General features: G+C 40.3%; 1 protein-coding gene across 3 annotated transcripts in view; it reads left to right on the forward strand.

Moving 5' to 3' along the window:
- RASGRF2 (Ras protein specific guanine nucleotide releasing factor 2) overlaps window positions 1-21,648 on the forward strand; it is a 161,107-nt gene that overhangs the window by 64,398 nt on the left and 75,061 nt on the right. For all 3 annotated transcript variants that reach the window (XM_061621701.1, XM_061621714.1, XM_061621709.1), the window contains exons 7-12: window positions 168-361; window positions 2,725-2,834; window positions 5,779-5,897; window positions 14,927-15,087; window positions 17,244-17,310; window positions 19,101-19,237. In XM_061621701.1, coding sequence (XP_061477685.1) covers window positions 168-361; window positions 2,725-2,834; window positions 5,779-5,897; window positions 14,927-15,087; window positions 17,244-17,310; window positions 19,101-19,237 — 788 coding nt within the window. The remainder of the gene's footprint in view (window positions 1-167; window positions 362-2,724; window positions 2,835-5,778; window positions 5,898-14,926; window positions 15,088-17,243; window positions 17,311-19,100; window positions 19,238-21,648) is intronic.

Below are 21,648 nucleotides of genomic sequence, written 5' to 3' on the forward strand. Positions count from 1 at the left end.
TAGCAACCAAATAGTGACACTCCTAGGGGAATGGAATATATGTTCCTTGTTAGGACTTCAGATTGTGTAGTTCTCCGAATGTAGATAATTTGATCTGTTTTATTTATAAAAATGCCCTATGAAAAAAGGTGGTTAGCAGCAAATACCTTTCTCTTTGTTCTATATAGCTGATTTGTTTGATATCCTGCTACCTATGCTGAATATTTACCAAGAATTTGTTCGGAATCACCAATACAGTCTCCAAGTGCTTGCAAACTGCAAGCAGAACAGAGATTTTGACAAACTCTTAAAGCAATATGAAGCCAATCCTGCGTGTGAGGGCAGAATGCTTGAAACATTCCTTACCTACCCCATGTTTCAGGTATTTTTGTTGTTGTGCATGTATAAAAGCCAATTTATATTATTTTGGTTGTTATGCTAATAGTTATTGCTATGGCAGACTCTATTAATTTTACATGGTAGAAAGGCGTTTAGTCTTACAACCTTTTGCATTCCAGTCAAATGTTAAAAGGCTGTTAATATTGTCTTGTTCAATAGATCTTGAAAGTCATTTTGATTTTTGTTTAAAAATTATCTAACCATTTTGTGATATGAGGTTTTCTGCTGTCAAATTAAATATAGTTGCTCCCACACCCAAAAGAAGACTCAGGACACAGAAGTTGGAATAATGTTGTATTTATTAAAATATAACAATTTTGGATACCCTGCAGGTCAAAACAACCAAATTAAATGAATTAAAACTGTTTGGGCAGGTGAGATTTAATTAGTTCCAGTGGAGAAACATCCCTTCCCAGCCCCCTGGGCATGTCACATGCTGCAAGCCATGCCTCCCCATTTAAAGATGAGAAAGAAATACCTTCCTCCTTACCAGGCAAACCTTGGGTGTGAACCCAACCTGTGCACTGGGCCCTGCTGTTCTGCCGGTCACCCAAATGTGCAAGCTAGGCCATGAGGGGCACCCCCCCAGGTCCACCCATGCATAAAGCAGCAGTCGATCTCTAGAGGTTGCCCCTAGCCATATAACGCCTCAGAAACCTAATTTTTATTCCCCAGCCTCTTCACCTGCACAGACTCCATGCCAACAGGCAAGCAACCACACCACTCCAAAGCCAATCAAATTAAGCCCCGCAGTATGGAGCAGGCAAAACAAGAGTGAGGCAAAATGAAACCCCACCCCAAAATTCCTACACAGCTCCTAAGTGGCAACGAGCTAAGCTCACACTGAAAGAGTGGGAGGGCAGGCACAGCAAAAATGCAAAGAGGGTGAATTTGGGGTGGAGCTGGCTTTTAAGCCCAGTTCAACCGGTCCAAACCCAATTGGCTAGTGGGCCATGTGACCTCCCCCTCCCCTTGGCCCAAACCACCTTAATCTCCTTCCAAATGGAGGGGTGGAGGCATCCCCGCATAAAGCAGAAATGATACTCTCTAATCACATCACATTCAGTCTAGGGGCTTATCCACATGGGAGCATACCTTTGTACTAAATACGCTGCTTTTACCGTCGTGATACATTTGCAAGGTCCACACTTGGTAGCTTCAAATCCACTGTTTTCCATTTATACTAATAGGCGTTCCTCTGTGAAGGATCAGTGTTGCTGCTTCCTTGTGGCTCTGCCCTCTAATTTTACATGTTTACTCCCTCCAATTCAAGGCTGAAGCCAGGAGAATGAGTCGGTGTGAAATTGACAAGAAAAAATGAAACCGACAACCCCCTTCTCCATTGTCCCAGCCTAGACAAATGGGGGGGGGGAAGTGAGTGAAAAGGCAAAGTAGGCAGCGGGAGCGGCAGCTTTTGCCGGCAGCAGAGAGAGAGGGAGTGGGCGATGGGGCATTAAAAGAGAGCCCGCCCACTAAAAAAAATTGAAGCAAAGCGCCTACAAGGAGGAGTGCTGTACAGCTGAGGCGGTTTTTCCATTCCTTTCGCATTATAAATGGATTGGGTTAATATGGATTTAAAGGAGAAAACTGTGTTATCATTTCTCCTTGCCTGCAATGTCATGTGAATCATGCTAATTACAAGGGAATGCAAGTAGCATCAGACACATACTAAATCGCCGTGTGGATGAGCCCTAGCAGTGAAGTGGTTCCTCCAAATCCAAGTCGTTATATTTTTTACACACACACACACACACACACACACACACACACACACACACACACACACACCTGTCAAAAGTTCCAAAACTACATAGAAACTGAATGGTGGACATGCTCATTGCCCCACAACAATGCTGTCAAGGAACCCTGATAGTAAAGAAAGCAGCAAGCAAAAATCTTTAATCACTGCTTTTAAGCTAAATAGAAATAAGTTGTCCCTCAAGTTGCAAGGAAGATCACCTTCTTGGCACTTAAGGGATCACAGAGGAATGAGCAATCTGTTTGGAATCTTTAATACATTTAAGATTACTTGGACAACTGGAAATGTAGGCCTCTAATTGGTTCAACTTGCAGTTCTATTTAAAACTGAATAGTCCTAGATGGGGCTATACATCTACATCAAAATATACTGAATTGGGGCTACAGTTTATTTTTTAAGTTACTTATTTGGAATCTGAAGACTTATTCTTAATGCAGCAAACATTTTAGTTGAGTGAGTTTATGCTGTTGGAAGAAAATTAATGCAAAAAAAATTGTTTTCATTTTAAATGATTATTTTTCATTTCAAAACCAACCATGCCTATTTTTTAAAAAAACTTGTTCATAATCCCTTTCACCCATCTTTAGATTCCTAGATATATAATAACCCTCCATGAACTTCTGGCTCATACACCGCATGAACATGTAGAAAGAAAAAGCCTTGAATTTGCAAAATCTAAGCTAGAAGAACTTTCAAGGTGAGACTCCTTATGTTGTACAAATATGAGGCTAAAACAAAAACTGTGAAATATAAAATCAATGCATTATTTTTAAAAGATTGAATTATGGTATCTTTGAGCACGGCAAAAATAAACATATATTGCCTACAGAGAGTTGAATCTGACTTAAAAGACAATGCTCAAAGGCCAGTATTACATTGTGTAAGCATAGTTGTGCCTACGTTATTGATAGGGATTTCTTTGTCTTGAGCCCAATTTAAATGTCCTCTCGACCCTTGCCCTTCTTGGCTTATTAAAGCTTGCCGAGGGGGGTTGACCAAGTGGATCCAGGGTGTAGTCAATACATCATTGCAGGAGGGAGTGGTTCCAGCCTCCCTGAAAAAGACGGTGATCCGACCACTCCTGAAGAAGCCCACCCTGGACCCATTGGTTTGCAACAACTACTGCCCAGTCGCAATACCACCTTCTTAGGGAAGATGATTGAGAGGGTTGTGGTGCAGCAATTGCAAGTACTCTTGAATGAAACAGATTATCTTGACCCATTCCAGTCTGGGTTCAGGCCTGATTATGGGACTAAATGGGTCTTGGTCGCCCTGATAGATGACCTTTATTGGGAGAAGGACAGGGGGAGTGTGATCCTGTGATTCTTACTTGATCTCTCGGTGACCCTTGATACCATTGACCATGGTATCCTTTTGGGCTGACTTGGTGAGATGGGTATTGGAGGCACTGTTTTACAGTGGTTCCAATCCTATCTCCAGGGTCATTTTCAGAGAATAGCATTGGGAAATTGTCTTTCGGCCCCCTGGCAGTTGTGCTGTGGGGTGCCTCATGGTACCCTCTTGTCCCTCATGATGAAGCCCTTGGAAGCGGTTATCAGGAGATTTGGGGCAAGGTGTCATCAGTACACTGACAATACTCAGCTCTATTTCTCTGTAACATCTGAATCAGGAGAGGCTGTGCAAGCCCTGGACCGCTGCCTGGACTCAGTGGTGGGCTGGATGAGGGCCAATAGACTGACTCTGAATCCTAGCAAGATGGAGATGCTGTGGGTTGGTGGTTCCCGAGTTGGGATAATTGGTCAGTTGCCTGCTTTGGATGGGGTTGTACTCCTTCTGAATGAGCAGGTTCGTAGTCTGGGATGCTCCTGGATCCATCTTTGTCGCTACAGGCCCAGGTGACCTCAGTGGCTTGAAATGCCTTTTACCAGCTTTGGCCGTTTCTGAACTGGGATAGCCTGACCACTGTTGTCCATGCACTGGTCTCCAGGCTGGATTGCTGTAATGTGCCCTATGTAGAGCTACCTTTGAGGTTGGCCTGGAAGCTGCAGCTGGTGCAAAATGCAGTGGTGAGACTGCTCACTGGGGCAGGGTATTGCCAACATGTCACCCCGCTGCTGAAAGAATTGCACTGACTAACTATTAGCTATTGGGCTAAGTTCAAGGCTCTAGTTTTGGTATAGAAAGCCCTATGCAGCTTGGGACCAGGATACCTGAAAGACCATATTATCCCTTACATACCCAGTTGATCACTGTGTTCTGCAGGTGAGGGCCTCCTGCAGATAGCATCTTATCAGGAGATCTATACTGCACAATATAGGAAATGGTCCTTTAGTGTTGTGGCACCTACCCTTTGAAAATCCTTCCCCTTAAATATTTGACAGGCGCCATCTCTGTTATCTTCCTCTTTCAACAAGCCTTTTAAGTAGAGACCTTATCCTAGTCTGTGTCTGTGTTGGAGTTCCTTTTTAATATGTTTGTAAGCCTTCTTTTTAAAAAATAGATGTTTTTAAAGGTTTTTAAAAATGTTTTTAAAGATGTTTTGTTTTAATATGTTTTTAATGGTTGTTTTCTTTTAATATATTTTAAAGTCTGTTTTTATGATGTGTTCAAGTGTTTTTAGTGTTTTTGTTTGCCACCCTGGGTTCCTACTGGGAGAAAGGACAGGATATAAACCAAATGTATTTATTTATTTATTTTTATTAAATAAATTAAGTAAGTAAGTAAGTAAGTGCTTATATCTATTCTTGGGGCAACTTTCTGGGAAATATTTATTTAGGCTGCAATCCTAAACACATTAGGGAATAAGTCCCACTGAATGTAAGAAGAACCCTGCTGGATCATACCAAAGACCCCTCTAATTCAGCATCTTCTCACAGAGGCCCACCAGATGCATGTGGGAAGCCCACAGGCAGCACGACCTGAGTGCAACAGCACTCTTCCCACCTGTGATTCCTAGCAACTGGTATTCAGAGGCATATTGCCTCTGACAGCGAAGGCAGACATAGCCCACATGGGCTAGTAGTCACTGATTCTCCATGTGGTCTCAGTGGGACTTGCTTCTGAATAGACATGCATAAGGCTATAGGAAATTTATAAGCCATTCAGTATGAGCTTCCAGACTGGTATATAATTAACAATGCAATCATAGATGGCTGCTAAGAACAAAGTCCCATAGATTTCAATTGTGGCTACTCCCAGGTACGTGGATATAAAATTGCAGCCTAAGAGAATAAAACTATACAGTAAATAATTCAACAATTAAACTGCACAAAACACAGGAATATTTAATTTATTTATTTATTAGATTTATATCCCGCCCGTCCTCCCAGTATGAGCCCAGGGCAGTAGTGGTAAAACCATGCCAAACTAGAAAACAAAAATTAAACTAACTGTACAACATGCTATAATGCAAATTAAAACACACACACACACACAAATATAGCTTTAAAAATACTAGAGTAGGCATGAGGCAAGCTTCTTTGGAAAGGGCACTCCAAATGCAAGCTCTTATAACCAAAGAAGACACTCTGTTTCTAGTCACCATACAGCTAACCTCAGATTCAAAGAAGAGTCTCTGATGAACATAATAATATTTGGGCAGGGTATATTTGCTATATGAATGTGCTTACACATTCATTTCTGGGAACTGAAAATCCCTTTTTTCCCCCTCTTTGCAACAGAGTGATGCATGATGAAGTGAGTGACACAGAGAACATACGGAAAAATCTGGCAATAGAAAGAATGATAGTAGAGGGGTGTGATATATTATTGGACACCAGTCAAACTTTTATACGACAAGGTAAGGCCGTTTTTTTAATGTGCATTTCTAGAGTATTAAGAAGGTGGAACTGAAAATCACAAAATTAATATTGGCATCATTGGGGAAAATAAGAGTGCAGTGTATAGTTGGTGTCAGAAGTCTGCAGTTGTTCAGATACAATTCATGAATATTAGCCCTACAGTTTTGGGCTGCTGCTGAGCCCCACTTCTATGCTGTTTTTTTTTCCAGGGGTCATGAAAAACAGCAGCACAATAATAGTAAAGCACCCATGGGAAAGTAACATACACAATAACCGGACTATCATCTTCAGTGGACCAGAAATTATCTACAGCAACATGGAAAATAGGTCTGTCTGGCCAATAGATGTTGCAGTCCCAGATGATGCCAACATTCGGGCAAAAGCACAAGAGAAACTTGAAGTACTTGAAGCTTTGTCAAATGGTGGAGAGATTGTGAGAAATGAAAACAGCTGTCTATTGTTCCCGTTTTTCATCTGTGCTTCAGGAACAGCTCAAAATGATACAGCTTTATAAAAAAAAATTCCAGATTGATTTTTCAATGTCAGTGCCAAATGAAGAGAAAATTTATGAGAGTGTGACAGTATCTGGTGTACTTGAAATGCCTGGCTAGGGACATGCATGTTTGCTGAAAGACTTATACTGTGGTTCATGTGGAAGCTCAGAATATGTGGGAAAGAACTATGTACAGAAAAACAGCCACAGCTACCATGGCCAATGGTCACACAACATCTGGAAGGCCAAAGGTTTCCCACCTCTGATATACGTTAATAGCAATCTCAGTTGTGCAAGTACCTAGTGTCAAAGGCCAGGGCATAAAGATGTGCTTCAGCATATGACGAAAGATGTGCAATGAAACTCTGTGGGGCGGGAATTCCACAACTTAGGGGCTACTTGTAAGGTTCTTTTTAAAAGTTTGTGTGTGTGTGTGTGTGTGTGTGTGTGTGCTTCTGCAAACCTTTGGAACTTGCTGATGTTTGTGGATGGTATGATGGAACTGAAACAGCCTTGGTCGCTCTGGTTGATGATTTGAGGAGGGCATTAGATAGGGGAGAATCCACCTTTCTTGTCCTCCTCGATCTCTCAGCGGCTTTTGATACTGTCGACCACAGTATCCTTCTGCTTCGCCTGGAGGGATTGGGAATTGGAGGCACTGTATTACAGTGGTTCCATTCCTTTCTCTCCGACAGGTACCAACAGGTAGCATTGGGGGAGGAGGTATCAGACCCTTGGCCTCTCAATTGTGGTGTGCCACAGGGCTCTATCCTCTCTCCCATGCTATTTAACATCTATATGAAGCCGCTGGGAGCAATCATCAGGAGATTTGGGCTGCAGTGTCATCAATATGTGGATGACACTCAGCTCTATCTCTCGTTTAAATCTTCACCAGAGTTGGCTGTGGAGACCTTGTCCAACTGCCTGGAATCCGTGAGTGGATGGATGGGAAGGAACAAGCTGAAGTTGAACCCTGATAAAACCGAGGTGCTACTTGTGGGGGACAAGAGAAGGTTGGGTGACATTGATCTGAAGTTCAATGGGGTGAGTTTACCCCTAAAGGACCAGGTCCGCAGCCTTGGGGTTGTGCTTGATTCCAGGCTGTCCATGGAGGCTCAGATTTCGGCAGTGAGCCGGGCAGCCTGGTACCAACTACACCTCATACGAAGGCTGCAACCCTACCTTCCTGTTCATCAGCTCCCACTGGTGGTACACGCCCTGATCACCTCTCGTTTGGACTACTGTAATGCGCTCTACGTGGGGTTACCCTTGAAAACGGTCCGGAAATTACAACTGATACCAAATGCGGCGGCTCGACTACTTACGAATAGTCGCCGCCGAGATCACATCACACCAGTGTTGTTCGACCTACACTGGCTTCCAGTTGTTTTCCGAGCCCAATTCAAGGTGTTGGTATTGACCTTTAAATCCCTATACGGTTTCGGCCCTGTTTATCTCACGGAGCGCCTTCAACGCCACCAATTATGCCGCCCGACAAGATCGGCCACACAGGGCCTTCTCTCAATCCCGCCAACAAAAACAGCCAGATTGGCGGGTACAAGAGAGAGGGCATTCTCAGTGGCAGCCCCCACTCTTTGGAACTGCCTCCCACAAGATCTCCGGCATGCCTCTTCCCTAAATGTATTTCGGAAAGCCTTAAAGACCTGGCTTTTTCAGCAGGCCTTCGGGGTATCCGGGGAGGGTTAATTCGATATAATTGTAATGCCTCCTACCCAGTTTTAATATTGTTGTTGCAGATCTATTGTTTTTATTGTATTACTGTATTTTATTAATTGTATTTTAATAATTTTGTAAGTCGCCTAGAGTGGCCATTGGCCAGATAGGCGACGAAGAAATTAAATTTATTATTATTATTATTATTATTATTATTATTATTATTATTATTATTATTATAGGATCTGGCAGTTGTAAAATAAATGGTGTTACAGTGAATGTCACTAGTTGGTGCTAGTGATAAAAGAGCTATAGAAGATGTACCAAACAAAGCAAAATGTTCTTGTTACTCAGCAGTCTCACAGATATTTCTGACTAACATCCTGGTATTATACATACACACGTACAGGAATTATGCTTGAAAAGTTTAAGATCAGGAAGTTTTGCTTGTGTCTAGAGTTGTGAATTCTCTTGTTTCACTCTGGGTTATGTATAAAACCCTGTGAATTCATTGTATGGTAGTCCATTCCAATGAAAAAATTATGTTGTGTGTAAATTCTCTATGTTGTATATTATTCTTTCTATACTTTGGTGTATTAAAATATATTCAGTACATAACTACTTATATCTATGCCAGAACTGAGTGGAATTCCCATTCATGCAATGGGACTTCACTTCCTCATGGAGGGCTGTGAGGCAAGAAGAAGAAAGTGAAATTCCATTGAATGAGCAGCAGTCCTTTCTGTTTGCTCACAGAATACAACATGCCGCCATGGGCTCCTGCTGGGAGGAAGGGCGGGATATAAATAAAATAATAAATAAATAAATGCATGTATATGGCACAGTCCTAAGCATATTTACTTGGAAACAAGTCTCACTGCATTCAGTTGGTCTTTGGTCTAATTTAAATAAGATTCCAGGCTTATTAAAAATACACCTGCAGAGGTGTGACCTGGCATTATACTGAAAGGATGTTTATTCAGTGAGGTAACCTGTGTATTTAACCTTTGCATGCCAGTGACCTATGTCTTAGAAAGAAACTGCACTGGTATGTAAATTTTGCATAAATAAGGGCTGGTGCACATATGAATCCTTTGGTGTTAGGTTGATTGGAACACTGCATTGGGAAGTGCTTTTCGTGTACCCATCATCTTAGGCACTGACTTCCTCAGAAGTGTATTTAGAAATGAACCCTTAACATCTCAGTATTGTTTGAGCTTGCTTTGTATGTAAATTAATAAACTATAACAAAATGTTAATAGTAAATTTTTATTAATATAAAATGAAATATTTCATGCAAAGGAACCATATTTGCAGAGATTTGGAAACTGTCATTAAAAATAAGTCAGTAATAAGTTTCCTCACAGCCTCTTTAGAAATCACCTATTACAGTAGTCTCTGTTCAAGATTTGTATTGTTTTTTTCCAAGCGTTATGAACCAATACTGTGTACCTCTACTAGAGAAAGCTATTTTCAGTCCTCAGTTAACACGGTTAAACAGGATGTAAAGGATATGTTTTTAATGGAATGTACTTCCCAATAAATATGCTTATGAACACTGTTGTGCAGGTTCATACTGGTCCGAATGAGTTAATGGATATAGTTTTGAACCTGAGACTGGACGGACCTGAGTTTAAATTCCCATTCTACAATGGGAATTTAAGGTTGCTTCAGTCTTTGAGCCTTTTGTGTTATATTTATTTTTGTTTGTTTAAAGTATTGTTATCCTGCCTTTTAAAATAAAATTATTTCTAAGTGGCTTGTAAATTAAATTCAGTAATGACAAATTAAACATCATGGGTGAACTTTTGCTAAAGGGGTAACCTTTGCCAATTGAGCACCACCTCCCACACTGTTCTAGAGGGTTGCCCAGTATTCTGGAGCAGATTTTCATAGGCCACAAGGGCCATAAGGGAAAGGAGGAATCAGAAAAAATCACTTGCCATCCTTTTTGCTGGTAGGAGTGACCCCTGAGTAAAGGTTCAGTGGCTACTTGCCATGATGGCTATGCTCTGCCTCCATAAGCGGAGGCATTATGCTTCCAAATACCAATTGCTAGAAAAAGCAGGATGGGAGAATGCTCTTTGCACTCAGGTCCTGCCTACGGGTTTCCCATGGGCAACTGGTTGGCTACTGTAAAAACAGAATGCTGGACTAGATGGACCGTTGGCCTGATACAACAGGCTGTTCTTATGTTCTTAAAGCCTGAGATCCAAGTCATTGATTTACTTTAAAAATGTTATTGTATTTGATTTTTGACTGTATTACTAGTATTATTCTGTTTATTTATTGTATTTTTATGCTATTTTTATGTTCACCGCCCAGAGAGCTATCGCTAGTCGGGCGGTATATAAATCTAATAAATAATAATAATAATTAAGTATATACTTATATGACATATAGAACAGGCAGGGGAATCCCTTAGCCTAATAGCCAAATGTGGTCTACCAGGCCTCTCTGTCCAACTTGTGAGACTCTCCCCAGAGCACACCCCTCACTGGCCTGCTCTGTGTGCTCTTTCTTTTGCATTTCTTTTTCACATGGAATGTGTCCTTGAAGTAGGATAATGCTTCTTGCTTGCCTGATTGGAAGTTGGTGTGTTTATATGAAAACCTGTGCCTTTCGTGTGGCTGAAATGTAGCCTACTGTACAAATGAAAGAGTCTGTTCCATTGTTCCATCCTCTTTTGCATCTGGGACTGTTCACTACTGGCATGTAGCCCCCTGAAAGTTGTTGATGTAGGAATGTGGCAGCCTGAAAAAGGTTCTTCTACTCTAGGTTTGAATATATTTATTTATTATGGGTGATATCCAACCAAGCCATACTCAGAGTAGACAACTCCATTGATGTCACTGTATCTCCTCTGAGTATGACTTAGATGAATATCACCCTCTTTATTTTATTATACATTTTTATACATTTTAAATCTCTAAGCAGTTTACATGAAAAACTCTAAAAGTACAAACATTAACATTCAATAAAATTTTCTAAAATCTAGAAAGAAAAGAAAAAAATAACAAAACTATATATCACAGATAAAATTGAGCAGTGTACACAACAAAGTTTTCTGAGCTAGAGTCCAGGAAAGTTTGGGTAAACATACATATTTTAAAGAGGCATTTAAAGGCTATTACTGTCTCTGAGGGTGTTCCACAGTGGGATGCTATTACCAAAGAGGTCTGCTTCCATGTAGACACCAAATCTGCCAGTCTTGGAATGACTTGCAGGGTCTCCTCAGAAGATCTTAAAGGATCGGATTGGCCTATACCTAAATAAATATATGTAATAAATGAATGTTCTGGTACAATTTGGAGACTTGTTCTGTGGTCATCATAATCCATCTGAACTAAAACAATACATCTTGGGAAGTAGTAAGTGTCCCTAGCCCGGGTAGTTTTGTTTTTGTGTTTTTCTTGTTTCAATATTTCAATATAATTGCTGTTTTTCTGCAGGTGAAGCTGTCACCTGCAGCCAATACTTAGCCAATACTTGATAATGCATCAAACAGCCCTTTTAAAAGTAAAAGCTTTTAAGACCTAACCTGAAAAGCAGCAGTCCCAGTCAGTGATTTTGGACAAAATAATGCTGCAGTAGTCATACCCAATCATAATTTTTTTCAACTTTTCAAAATGAACCTATTTTGACAACATGCTTGCATCCATGACAAACATATTTATCATATTATATAATCAGATGGTCATTCTTCTCTGCCTTTTATTCCTCTTTTTGTAACTTTAAGACATGATGGTTCTATTATTTTATTTAAATAGCTGTAGAAAAAAAAATTTCAGGACCAGTCCTACCATTAAGCAAATGGTGGAAGGCAGGGAGCAGCAGCCAGGTTTTGGAGTACAGAGCTGTGTGCCATGCATCCCATAAATCTAGCTTGTTGCCCTTGTGTGTGTTGAAGAATGTTGTTCTATAGCCAATACTGAAGTAACATTCAAATGTCATTTCTGTTGGCTTCTGTACAAGGAGTGGAGAAAAGGAGAGTGCCATCTTGTCCTCCTCCTCAGACAGCAAAATGTCTTGGGCCAGCCACATATGTGTTGCATATTTACTTGGAATTATATCTCACTCAACCCTGCCTGATACTTTTTAAGTTCTCATTACATTACGAAAGCAGAATCTTTTAAAAAAAACAATGGCCAGAATCTAGATAGCCCTGTGTGAGAACTGAAAGTCCTTCCACTTACAGGGGAAGGGTTTTTCCTTCCACTTTCCTACTTCAGCCCTTCATGCCATATTGAATCCCACTCCAGACAGTCTCCTGATGATCTTTAGGAGCAGCTTTTCAGGAGGTGCAAGAAAAGTCCTTGTTATAAACTGCCAGAGAGCTTCGGCTATGGCACGGTATATAAATGCAATAAACAAATAAATAAATAAATAAAATACAGCCCTTTGGATCCCGTATATATTTCTGTTAAAAATCTGAAGACTTTAAAACAGACTCTTAATTTCATTGTGCAGGACTCTCTTGTTATCCTTAATATTTATTTATTTGTTTCAATTTATGAATCACGTCCTATAGTGTATATCAAAGAGATTTAACAATAAAAACATCAACAGTTAAAACAATTTCATATATAAAAACATTTCAAATGAAATACAGTCTGGAATAAAATCTTCACTTAAAAGACTTGTTGAAAAAGGAAGATCTTCATTAGATCCAAAAAAACAATAGAGATGGCTCCTATGTGATATATAATGGGAGGGAATGTTTTGTCATTATTTAAATACTTATAGTTGTTATTTATAAAATTGCTATTCCTCCCTTCCTCCCAGAAGGAGCCCAGGGTGGCAAACAAGAGACAAAACACTAAAAAATCTTAAAAACAAAACATCTTAAAAACATCTTAAAATAAAACATATTTTTAAAAATCCTTTAAAAAACTTAAAAAGCAATTCCAGAACAGGCACAGACTGAAAGATGAAGGTCTTCAGTTGGCGCCAAAGATGGTGCCTGTAAATATTTAAGGGTAGGGAATTCCAAAGGGTAGGTACCACAATGCTAAAGGTCCACTTCCTATGTCGTGCGGAGCGGACCTCCTGATAAGATGGTATCTGTGTCTGCAGGAGTCCCTTACCTGCAGAGTGCAGTGATTGACTGGGTATATAAGTAATAAGACAAACTTTCAGGTATCCTTGTCCAAAGCTGTCTAGGGCTTTGTACACCAAAACCAGCATCTTGAACCTGGCCTGGTAGCTAATGGTAGTGCTGGTTAACCTTCCAGAAAACAGGTTTAGAAATGTATACAACAAACATGCAGTAATCAATCCCATTAGGTGGTGATGGTTTTAAGATCATGTATGGGATGATGATGCCTTTTTGTCCCAAGAGAAAATAAGTAATTTTGTATAGCCAAGTAAAAGTGAGTTTTGCTATTGTCCAGAGAATCTTGTTATGGGTCAAATAACAAATATAAATTGTCGATAATTATTTATTGTTTAACACTTACTGAATTTTATTTTACAATTTTGATTATTTTGATTATAATTGAAATGTTGTAGTCCTGCACACAGTTAGATTGCTTAACTTCCACTGACTTCAATGGACTTTAAACAGCCTATGTACAGGATTGCAGTCAAACACTTGACTGCAAGGGCAACCAATGAGGAACTGATATGGCCAGGCTGGCTGTGGATGATGGAAGTTGGAGACAACAATGTGTAGAAGGAACCACATTGGCTATTCTTGCTTTACTAGAAGCAATGTATTTTGGATAGTCATCTAAACTTGCCATATGATGTGCTAACAGAGAGATACATAATATTGAATAGATGAGACATAGAATATGATGATCCACATTTATTAATTGTGAAATTAATAAGTGAAGAGGCCATGCAAGCCTTGGACCAATGCCTGGACTCTGTTGTGAGCCAGATGAAGACCAACAAACTGACTCTGAATCCTGGCAAGATGGAGGTGTTGTGGGTGAGCAGTTCCCAAGTTTGAATAGTTTTCAATTGCCTGCTTTGGATGGGGTCACACTCCCCCTGAAGGAGCAGACTCATAGACTGGGGGTGTTCCTGGATCCATCTTTGTCACAAGAGTCCCAAGTGGCCTCAGTGACTAGGAATACCTTTTACCAGCTTCAGCTGACAAGACATCTATGGACATTTCTGGACCAGGATATCCTGACCAGTGTTGTCAATGCACTGGTGACCTCCAGGTTAGATTAAAGCAATGTGCTTTATGTGTGGCTGCCCTTGAGGTTGGTCCAGAAGCTGCATCTAATGCAAAATGCGGCAGCTCAACTGCTCAATGGGACAATATATCATTAGCATGTTATGCCACTATTGAAAGAATTGCACTGGCTGCCAATTAACTACCAGGCTAAGTCCAAGGTGCTGGTTCTGAAATATAAAACTCTATATAGCTTGGGACCAGGATACCAAAAGATTGTCTCATCTTTTATATACCCAATTGATCACTGCACTCTTCATGAGAGGGCATTCTGCAGATACCATCTTACTAGAAGATCAGTTTCCACACAATATAGGAACCAGGCCTTTAGTGTTGTGGCACCTGTCCTTTGGAATTACCTACCTATTGGAAGTTGCTGATTCATAGGTTCGTCATAAGTCGTTATTGACTTGAAGGCACATAACAACAACAAAAGCATTAGACAGGTACCATTTCTATTATCTATTCGGCAGCTATTGAAGAACTTCCTCTTTCAACAAGCCTTTTAAGTAGAAATCTTTCCCAATATATTGGACATTATTGCTTGAGTGTTTGACAATCCTGACTCCTTTGGGAGGAAGGGCAGGATATTTAATAATAATAATAATAATAATAATAATAATAATAATAATAATAATAATTTACAATGTTCTATTTGCTTTTGTAATCACCAGGTACTCTTATTCAAGTCCCTTCAGTTGAGAGGGGAAAGCTTAGTAAAGTTCGTCTGGGATCATTGTCTTTGAAAAAAGAAGGGGAAAGACAATGTTTTTTATTTACAAAACACTTTTTAATTTGTACAAGGAGTTCTGGAGGAAAGCTGCATCTACTTAAGGTACAGTATTTTCATAACTGCCTCATTTTCAATTAGCACAGTGAAATATAGAATATATATGTCCTAATTCTGATGTTTCTCACTACACATGACATTTAATTATTGAACAGTAGCAAATTTTTGACAGAAAGGACTACATGTATTGCAGTAAATTGAGCCACTGACACAGTGGAAAAGAATTGCCTGGAAAAATATCTCAGTATGTGCTACGTCATAATTTGAACAGCGTGTTAGCCTTTCTAAACCAGTCATAATTAAAATTGGAATCTGGTCCTTGAAATGATATGGGAATAAATTTATTGCAAAAAATGGACAAAAGAAAGAGTTGATTGCATCTCCATACAGCATATTATGTAAGTTTTCAACTCTGGACATATGTCCTTTCTTTCTACACTTCTTTTTTCCTGTTTTGGTATTTGACTTAAATTTAAACAGAGATTAAGTAGTCAAATTCCTGTTAATATAGATGCCCATATTTGGGAGAGGCATGCTGACTATCAGCTTCATTCTCAACATAACTTTTCAAAGAATCAAAGGGAGCCATGGAATTCAAACTGTAATACAATAAAATACCATATATAAGAAATAAAAAAGCAATAAAATACAATTAAAAAGCATCTAGCATCTAGCACAGTGCAGTGCAATTGCTACAACAGGCAGAAAAATCATGAAGCGATTCACGAAGAGCCTCTGCAGTTTTCAAGTGGTCTGTAGGAAAAGAAAGTTTGGGAATCATTGCTTTAAAGTCTCTGCAGATTCATACGGACAGTCCAATTGTTCACAGAATGTAGGGCCATATACAACTAACTCATTGTGCTAGTGGAAGCCAGTGTAAGGATTTCTGCAGGCACAATGGGATCCCCCCCCCGTGCCTCCTGCTACTTTCCCACATATGCTCTGGAGGGTCGGAAGAACCCCCATAACATTATGCAGGTGGAGGAGAGGAGAGATCATTCCATCTGGCAAGCAGAAATGCTTGCACTGATGGAACAATCCCCTTCATGCTGTGTGGAGTACAACCCTAACTTTCTGACCAAGTTCATTTTCCCCAAGTTCATCCTTTACAACTTTGCCTTCTACCAACCCAGTTATCTCTGACCAATTTCCTATTCATGATTATGTAAATACTTTCAATAGTTTATAGTTTGAGCTATCTGGTGTTTACATTTTTTCTGGTTTGGTTTATGTCAGATTTACATTTAATACACTAGTTTTTCTATTTTTACTTATATATTCATGACTGACCTAGGACATTGCACTTCCTGCAATGACAGATGATACCACCTGCTCCTCCACTTCTCATGCTCTTCTCTTCTCACCTAATACTTCCGCTTCCTTCCATCTGTTAGCTCTCTTGGTCACTGCTGACATGCATCTCTCTGAGAAAGAGGTCCTTCCTTAAAGTGAATCATTATGGATGAATTGCCTGGAGAACATCTGCACCGCTGCATCTTTGCTGTGCTGGCAACAATCTACTGCTTAAAGTTACCCAAAAACTTTAAAGATTAGATTAGATTTATTCCATTTATGTATTGCTTCACACAAAGCAATTGAAACAAAACAAGTATACTAAAAGAGTTCAGCAATACTTAAGGTACTTATCAGCAGTAGGCAAGGGAGGGAGGAAGCACAGCAGAGGGTGCAAATGGCAGCAATAGTGGCCAGACAGCCAGTCAGTTGCAGGCAGGGCCTTGCATACCACAATGGGTCAACATGTGTCATGGTTGGGCTGGCCCTGCATATATGATGATATTCCGAAGAATATAACTTTCTTATATAACTTTACAGTGCAAGATTTTTCTGGAATTGTTTCCCTACCTGCATTGCAACTATAATTTGTTCAGGCCTGAAAAGAAGGTCTGCAGTAATCTGTTTTACTGTTATGGATTTAGATATTTATTTTGTTCAAATATTTTTCCTATTGAGTTGCTAGACTAATATAATTGGAACAAGAAACAAATACAGCTTTTTTTGCAGCTTAAAATTCTTTTCATTTTCTGGAATTAATGTTCTTTATTTTTTGAAAAATGTGTAGCTGTTGGAATAATCTGTTTTAGCAGACTGTGTAACATTAAACTGCATAATTTTGCATAATTTTAAGTGGGGAAGAGAAGATAAAATAGATTTCTGAAGAAAAGTATTATTTATTTCCGCAGGCAGGAGGTGTTCTCTCGTTAATAGAATGCACACTAATTGAGGAAACTGATATGAATGATGATGATTGTAAGTTATATCAAACTGTTTTGTGTAATTATAATGTTTACACAGTTTTAAAAAATGAAACATTTGTTATTGTTCTGTGTAATATATAATGAATATAGTCTCTGGCACAAGTCCCAATAAGACACAGGTGTGCAACCTGCATACCACAAGGCTTCCCTGCAGCCTGTCACAAGATGGCCAACACCTGCTGCTGCCTCCACCCAATCACTTCCCTCAATCCACCAAAGGAAGGCACATTCTGATTATTGTAATTGTGCTCCCCTCAACCTGCAAAACACCTGGGGGATCTCTTTCCATTGCATACCCCCTCTCTTCCCCACTCTGGCTACCTGGCATTGTGATGAACTTGGGGATGCTTCCCAGTCACAATCAGCTGGACAGCAAGGGGGATGGCAGGCAGTGGGATCACTGAGATCCTATCACACACACCTTGTGTGTGTGTGTGTGAAAATATGCACATGTGAGTGTGGCCCACACACTCACCATGAAATACTACCCTTGAGGCTAAAAAGATTGTGCAATCATGCAATAAAAGGAACAGGAGTGTGCTAATTGTCTCATTTGAATATGTGATTTTTAACTTGAGACCTGGATCAGTGGAACTATTCATGAGTAACATGAATGATAGATTGGGGGTGTGGGGGCATTGCATGCTGTCTGATTTTGCCACAATGCAGTGCTCTGCAAAAATTAAGGCTGCAATCCTCTGCACACATACCTTCAAGTAAGTGCCATTGAACTCAGTGGAGCTTAACCTCTAAACAGACACACATAGGATTGCATTGCAAAAGTTATAATGTGTCAGAGGAATGATCCTATCAGTGGGGAGGAGAGCCTGGCTGGGAGTCCAGAGTCTGTGAGTCCAACCCCCTGCTCGTGTCTCCTGGGTGTCAAGGGCCAGCTAAAGATCACCCCCACAGCAAGTGGCTCAGGGGTTATGTGCCCTGCCACCTGTGTAGCCGTGGGAAAGCTGCATAGTCCCAAGGAGCCCAGTTGCCCCCCAGCTGGCAGTTGCAGACAAGGAAGGGGCTAGCTTGTGCAGCTGTGGCAAGCTGAGCAGGCCCTAGCCAGCTGGGGAGGACTAGCCTCAGAGGGTGGCAATGGTAAACCCCCTCTGAATACCGCTTACCATGAAAACCCTATTCATAGGGTAGCCATAATTTGGGATTGACTTGAAGGCAGTCCCATCAGGTTCAAAGGTGCAAAACAAGAAACCATATGAGGCTTTGGTGGCTTCTTGAATTATGGTTTAGGGTAAACTGCTAGATATCTGGGGCACAAATTGGGGCTCTAAGCTTTCCATTGTTATCGGCTTTCCCAATCATTTCAGTGGGAGGTAGAATTCTCTACATTCAGTGGAGATGCATCCATAAAACATTGTTCAACAAAAACGGGCTATTCTATGCTCGTGTTCTATGTCCAATATACAGTAGATCTTCATATTGGACCACATATGGGCCAGGATCCAAAGAACTAGTTCTAGGAGCCCAAGAACATTATAATTTTTTTCTCAATCAACAGCTTCCTGTGCTGCATAGCAAACTGTTTTTGAAATTGAGGGGGACATCAAAAACAGTTTGTGATGTGACCTGGGAGCCTGGTGTTCAAAGTAGAATAAAATATGAATACCTCTTGCATGAACCTATATCACCCTTTAGAGTCTGGCCATACTCTCCACATACAAATGCTGCATGCAGAACAAATTTCTCTGGATTGTTACTCAGTTTTTATGAGCTCCAGATTTCTGTCTGTGATTTCTTTATTCCTTCTCCCTCCTCCCCTTTGTGAAGTGAAAGGTTCTGGGCAAGTATTTGGACATCTTGACTTCAAGATTGTGGTAGAGCCAGCAGATGCTCCTCCTTTTACCATTGTTCTGTTAGCACCTTCACGGCAGGAAAAAGCAGCATGGACAAGTGACATTAGTCAGGTAATTTAACTTCCTTGGCTACTGCATGTTTCACTCGGCATGTAAAAGGCAACTCACAGCTCAAAATGTAGGAAGAATATTATTAGCAAAATGTCATTGCTAAATATTGTTAGCAAAGTGTCATTGCTCAGATACAGGCGGGCCCTGCTTATACGGCAGGTTCCGTTCTGGACTGCTGCCGAAAAGTGGAACCCATTGAAGATAATGGTGCGCGTCGTGTGAAAATGACGCGAAAGTGGCGCACAATGAGCAAAAACTGCTGTAAAAGTAGAACAAGAGCCTTAAAGTGGGGACTTTCCCTAATTGAAAGCCGCCACATTAGCGGAACGCCGAAAGGCAAAGCGCCATAAAGTGGGGCTCATCTGTATGCCATGACTGCCTCTAGGGCCTAGGCTAAAAATTCAGTGCTAAAGTCTGATTACCAGCATGGTGTAGTGGTTAGGGTAGTGGATTATGAGTAGGGAGACCCAGGTTCCAATCCCTATTTGAACCATGAAGCTCACTTTAAGCCACACACACACAGACTCAGCCTAACTTACTGCACAGGGTTGAGGGGGAAAGGGGGCTTGGTTGAATAATGTGTGTTCCCTCACGTTCCTTGGTAAAAGCGTTTGATATAAATAAATAAATAAGTAAATAAACAAATCTCTTCAATTTCCACAGCAGTTTGCCATGTTACTAAGAAAAACAAGGCCAAAGTCTCCCTGGGGTGGACAGAAATAGCTCTACTCTTCTTTGGATCTTAGCTCCTGTCTGCACCAGCATTTCTTTTACATTTTATTTTATTTCAAAATTAGTCCCTCACTAGACTAATGATCTGCACATGGGTCCCATGTTTTGCCCTCCAAGAATTAATACTCAGACATAGATAAATAGATAGATATAGATGGAGGTGCAATTCCATACCCACCATAAAACTGACTAAGGGATCTTAGAATGCGGTGTAAGTGCTGCTCTACCAGTGGAGAAAAATAAAACAATACATGAGCTGAAACAAACACAACTATCCTTTGAAATTTGCATTTTTTCTGAATTTTGTGCTGAGCTTCTCCAACCAAATAATGTGTACATATATTGGAGGAAAATTACAATGCATATATTTGTGAAAATAACATACAAAAATACATTGTATTGGGCAAAATTGCAAATACATGTATTAGAAGAAATTAGCAGAAAAAATGCTGACTAATTTTCATGAGGACTTTTTAAAAGATTTTGCAAACTGATGCGGAAAGGTGGACAACTGAACTTGTGATTGGAAAAATGAGAAACTGAGGGAAATCATCATTGACGGGTTCTTCCATCTCCAGTGGAATGACACGCTGCTTGGCATGGTGGCGGAAAGCTCTGCCAGCACAGACGTTCTTCTGCCAATGTTCACCTGGGGGGGGGATACGGTGTTTTTGGAAGGCAGATTTGAATATACTACATCCAAAGCCTCTTTGTTTCCTCTACACACCTACAGAAATGGTGCAACTATGCCAGCCCTAGGACTACTGTAATTAATTTCCTCCCATTGCCAAGACACAAGTGAAATTCCCAACCCCTCCACACACACCTTCCACCTTCACAATGAAATGATTGCTCCAACAGTGGATCTCTACTCCTTCCCCCCCCCCCATAATGTAAGGTAGGATTGCTCTGCCTGCACTGAATCTGCACCATTGTATCTGTACTCCACATGAACACACAGATACCAACACATTTTAAGAAGTATGCTAAACAACCCTGGGAGGAGATAAGGGGGCCCCTGAGAAGAACATAGTGGCTAGTTTTGAAAGAGTAGCCAAATTCTGGGGTCAAAGTCTTTAGCTTTTGCAAATGAATAAAACTGGTAACTTGTCCATGTGTAACAGGCACAAATTCAACAATAAAATAAATAAATAAATATACCCAACTGATCACTGCTTTCTGCAGAAGAGGGCATCCTGCAGATACCATCCTATCTGGAAGTCCGTACCTAAGCTTTGGAACTCCCTCCCACTGTATACCAGACAGGTGCCTTCTCTATTGTCTTTTTGGCACCTGCTAAAGATATTCCTCTTTCAATAAGCCTTCTAAAATCTTTATCCCAGTTGATATCTGTCTTGGATTTTATTTATGTAGTGGTGTTTTAAACTGTTTTTATATTTATAATTTTTTATTGTTTAACTGTTTTTATATATATTTTATATATGTCTCTATATTGTAAATTGCTTTGAGATGCCTTATGGGAAGCATTTCGTAAATGAAATAAATAGTGAAGGATGAAGAAGTGGGCAGGAAGAGGCACAATGCAAAATTTGGCTACATCAATTGCACAAAATGCTTGTACCTCTTCAAAGGGGTGAATGGTTTTGTGTAGGAATGCTGGGAAGTGGAGTACAAACCATTTCACAAATGAGGGGCAGACTAGGCCCCCTTCTCAACAT

This window comes from Rhineura floridana, chromosome 1 (genome assembly GCF_030035675.1).
Source record: "Rhineura floridana isolate rRhiFlo1 chromosome 1, rRhiFlo1.hap2, whole genome shotgun sequence".
NCBI lineage: Eukaryota > Metazoa > Chordata > Lepidosauria > Squamata > Rhineuridae > Rhineura > Rhineura floridana.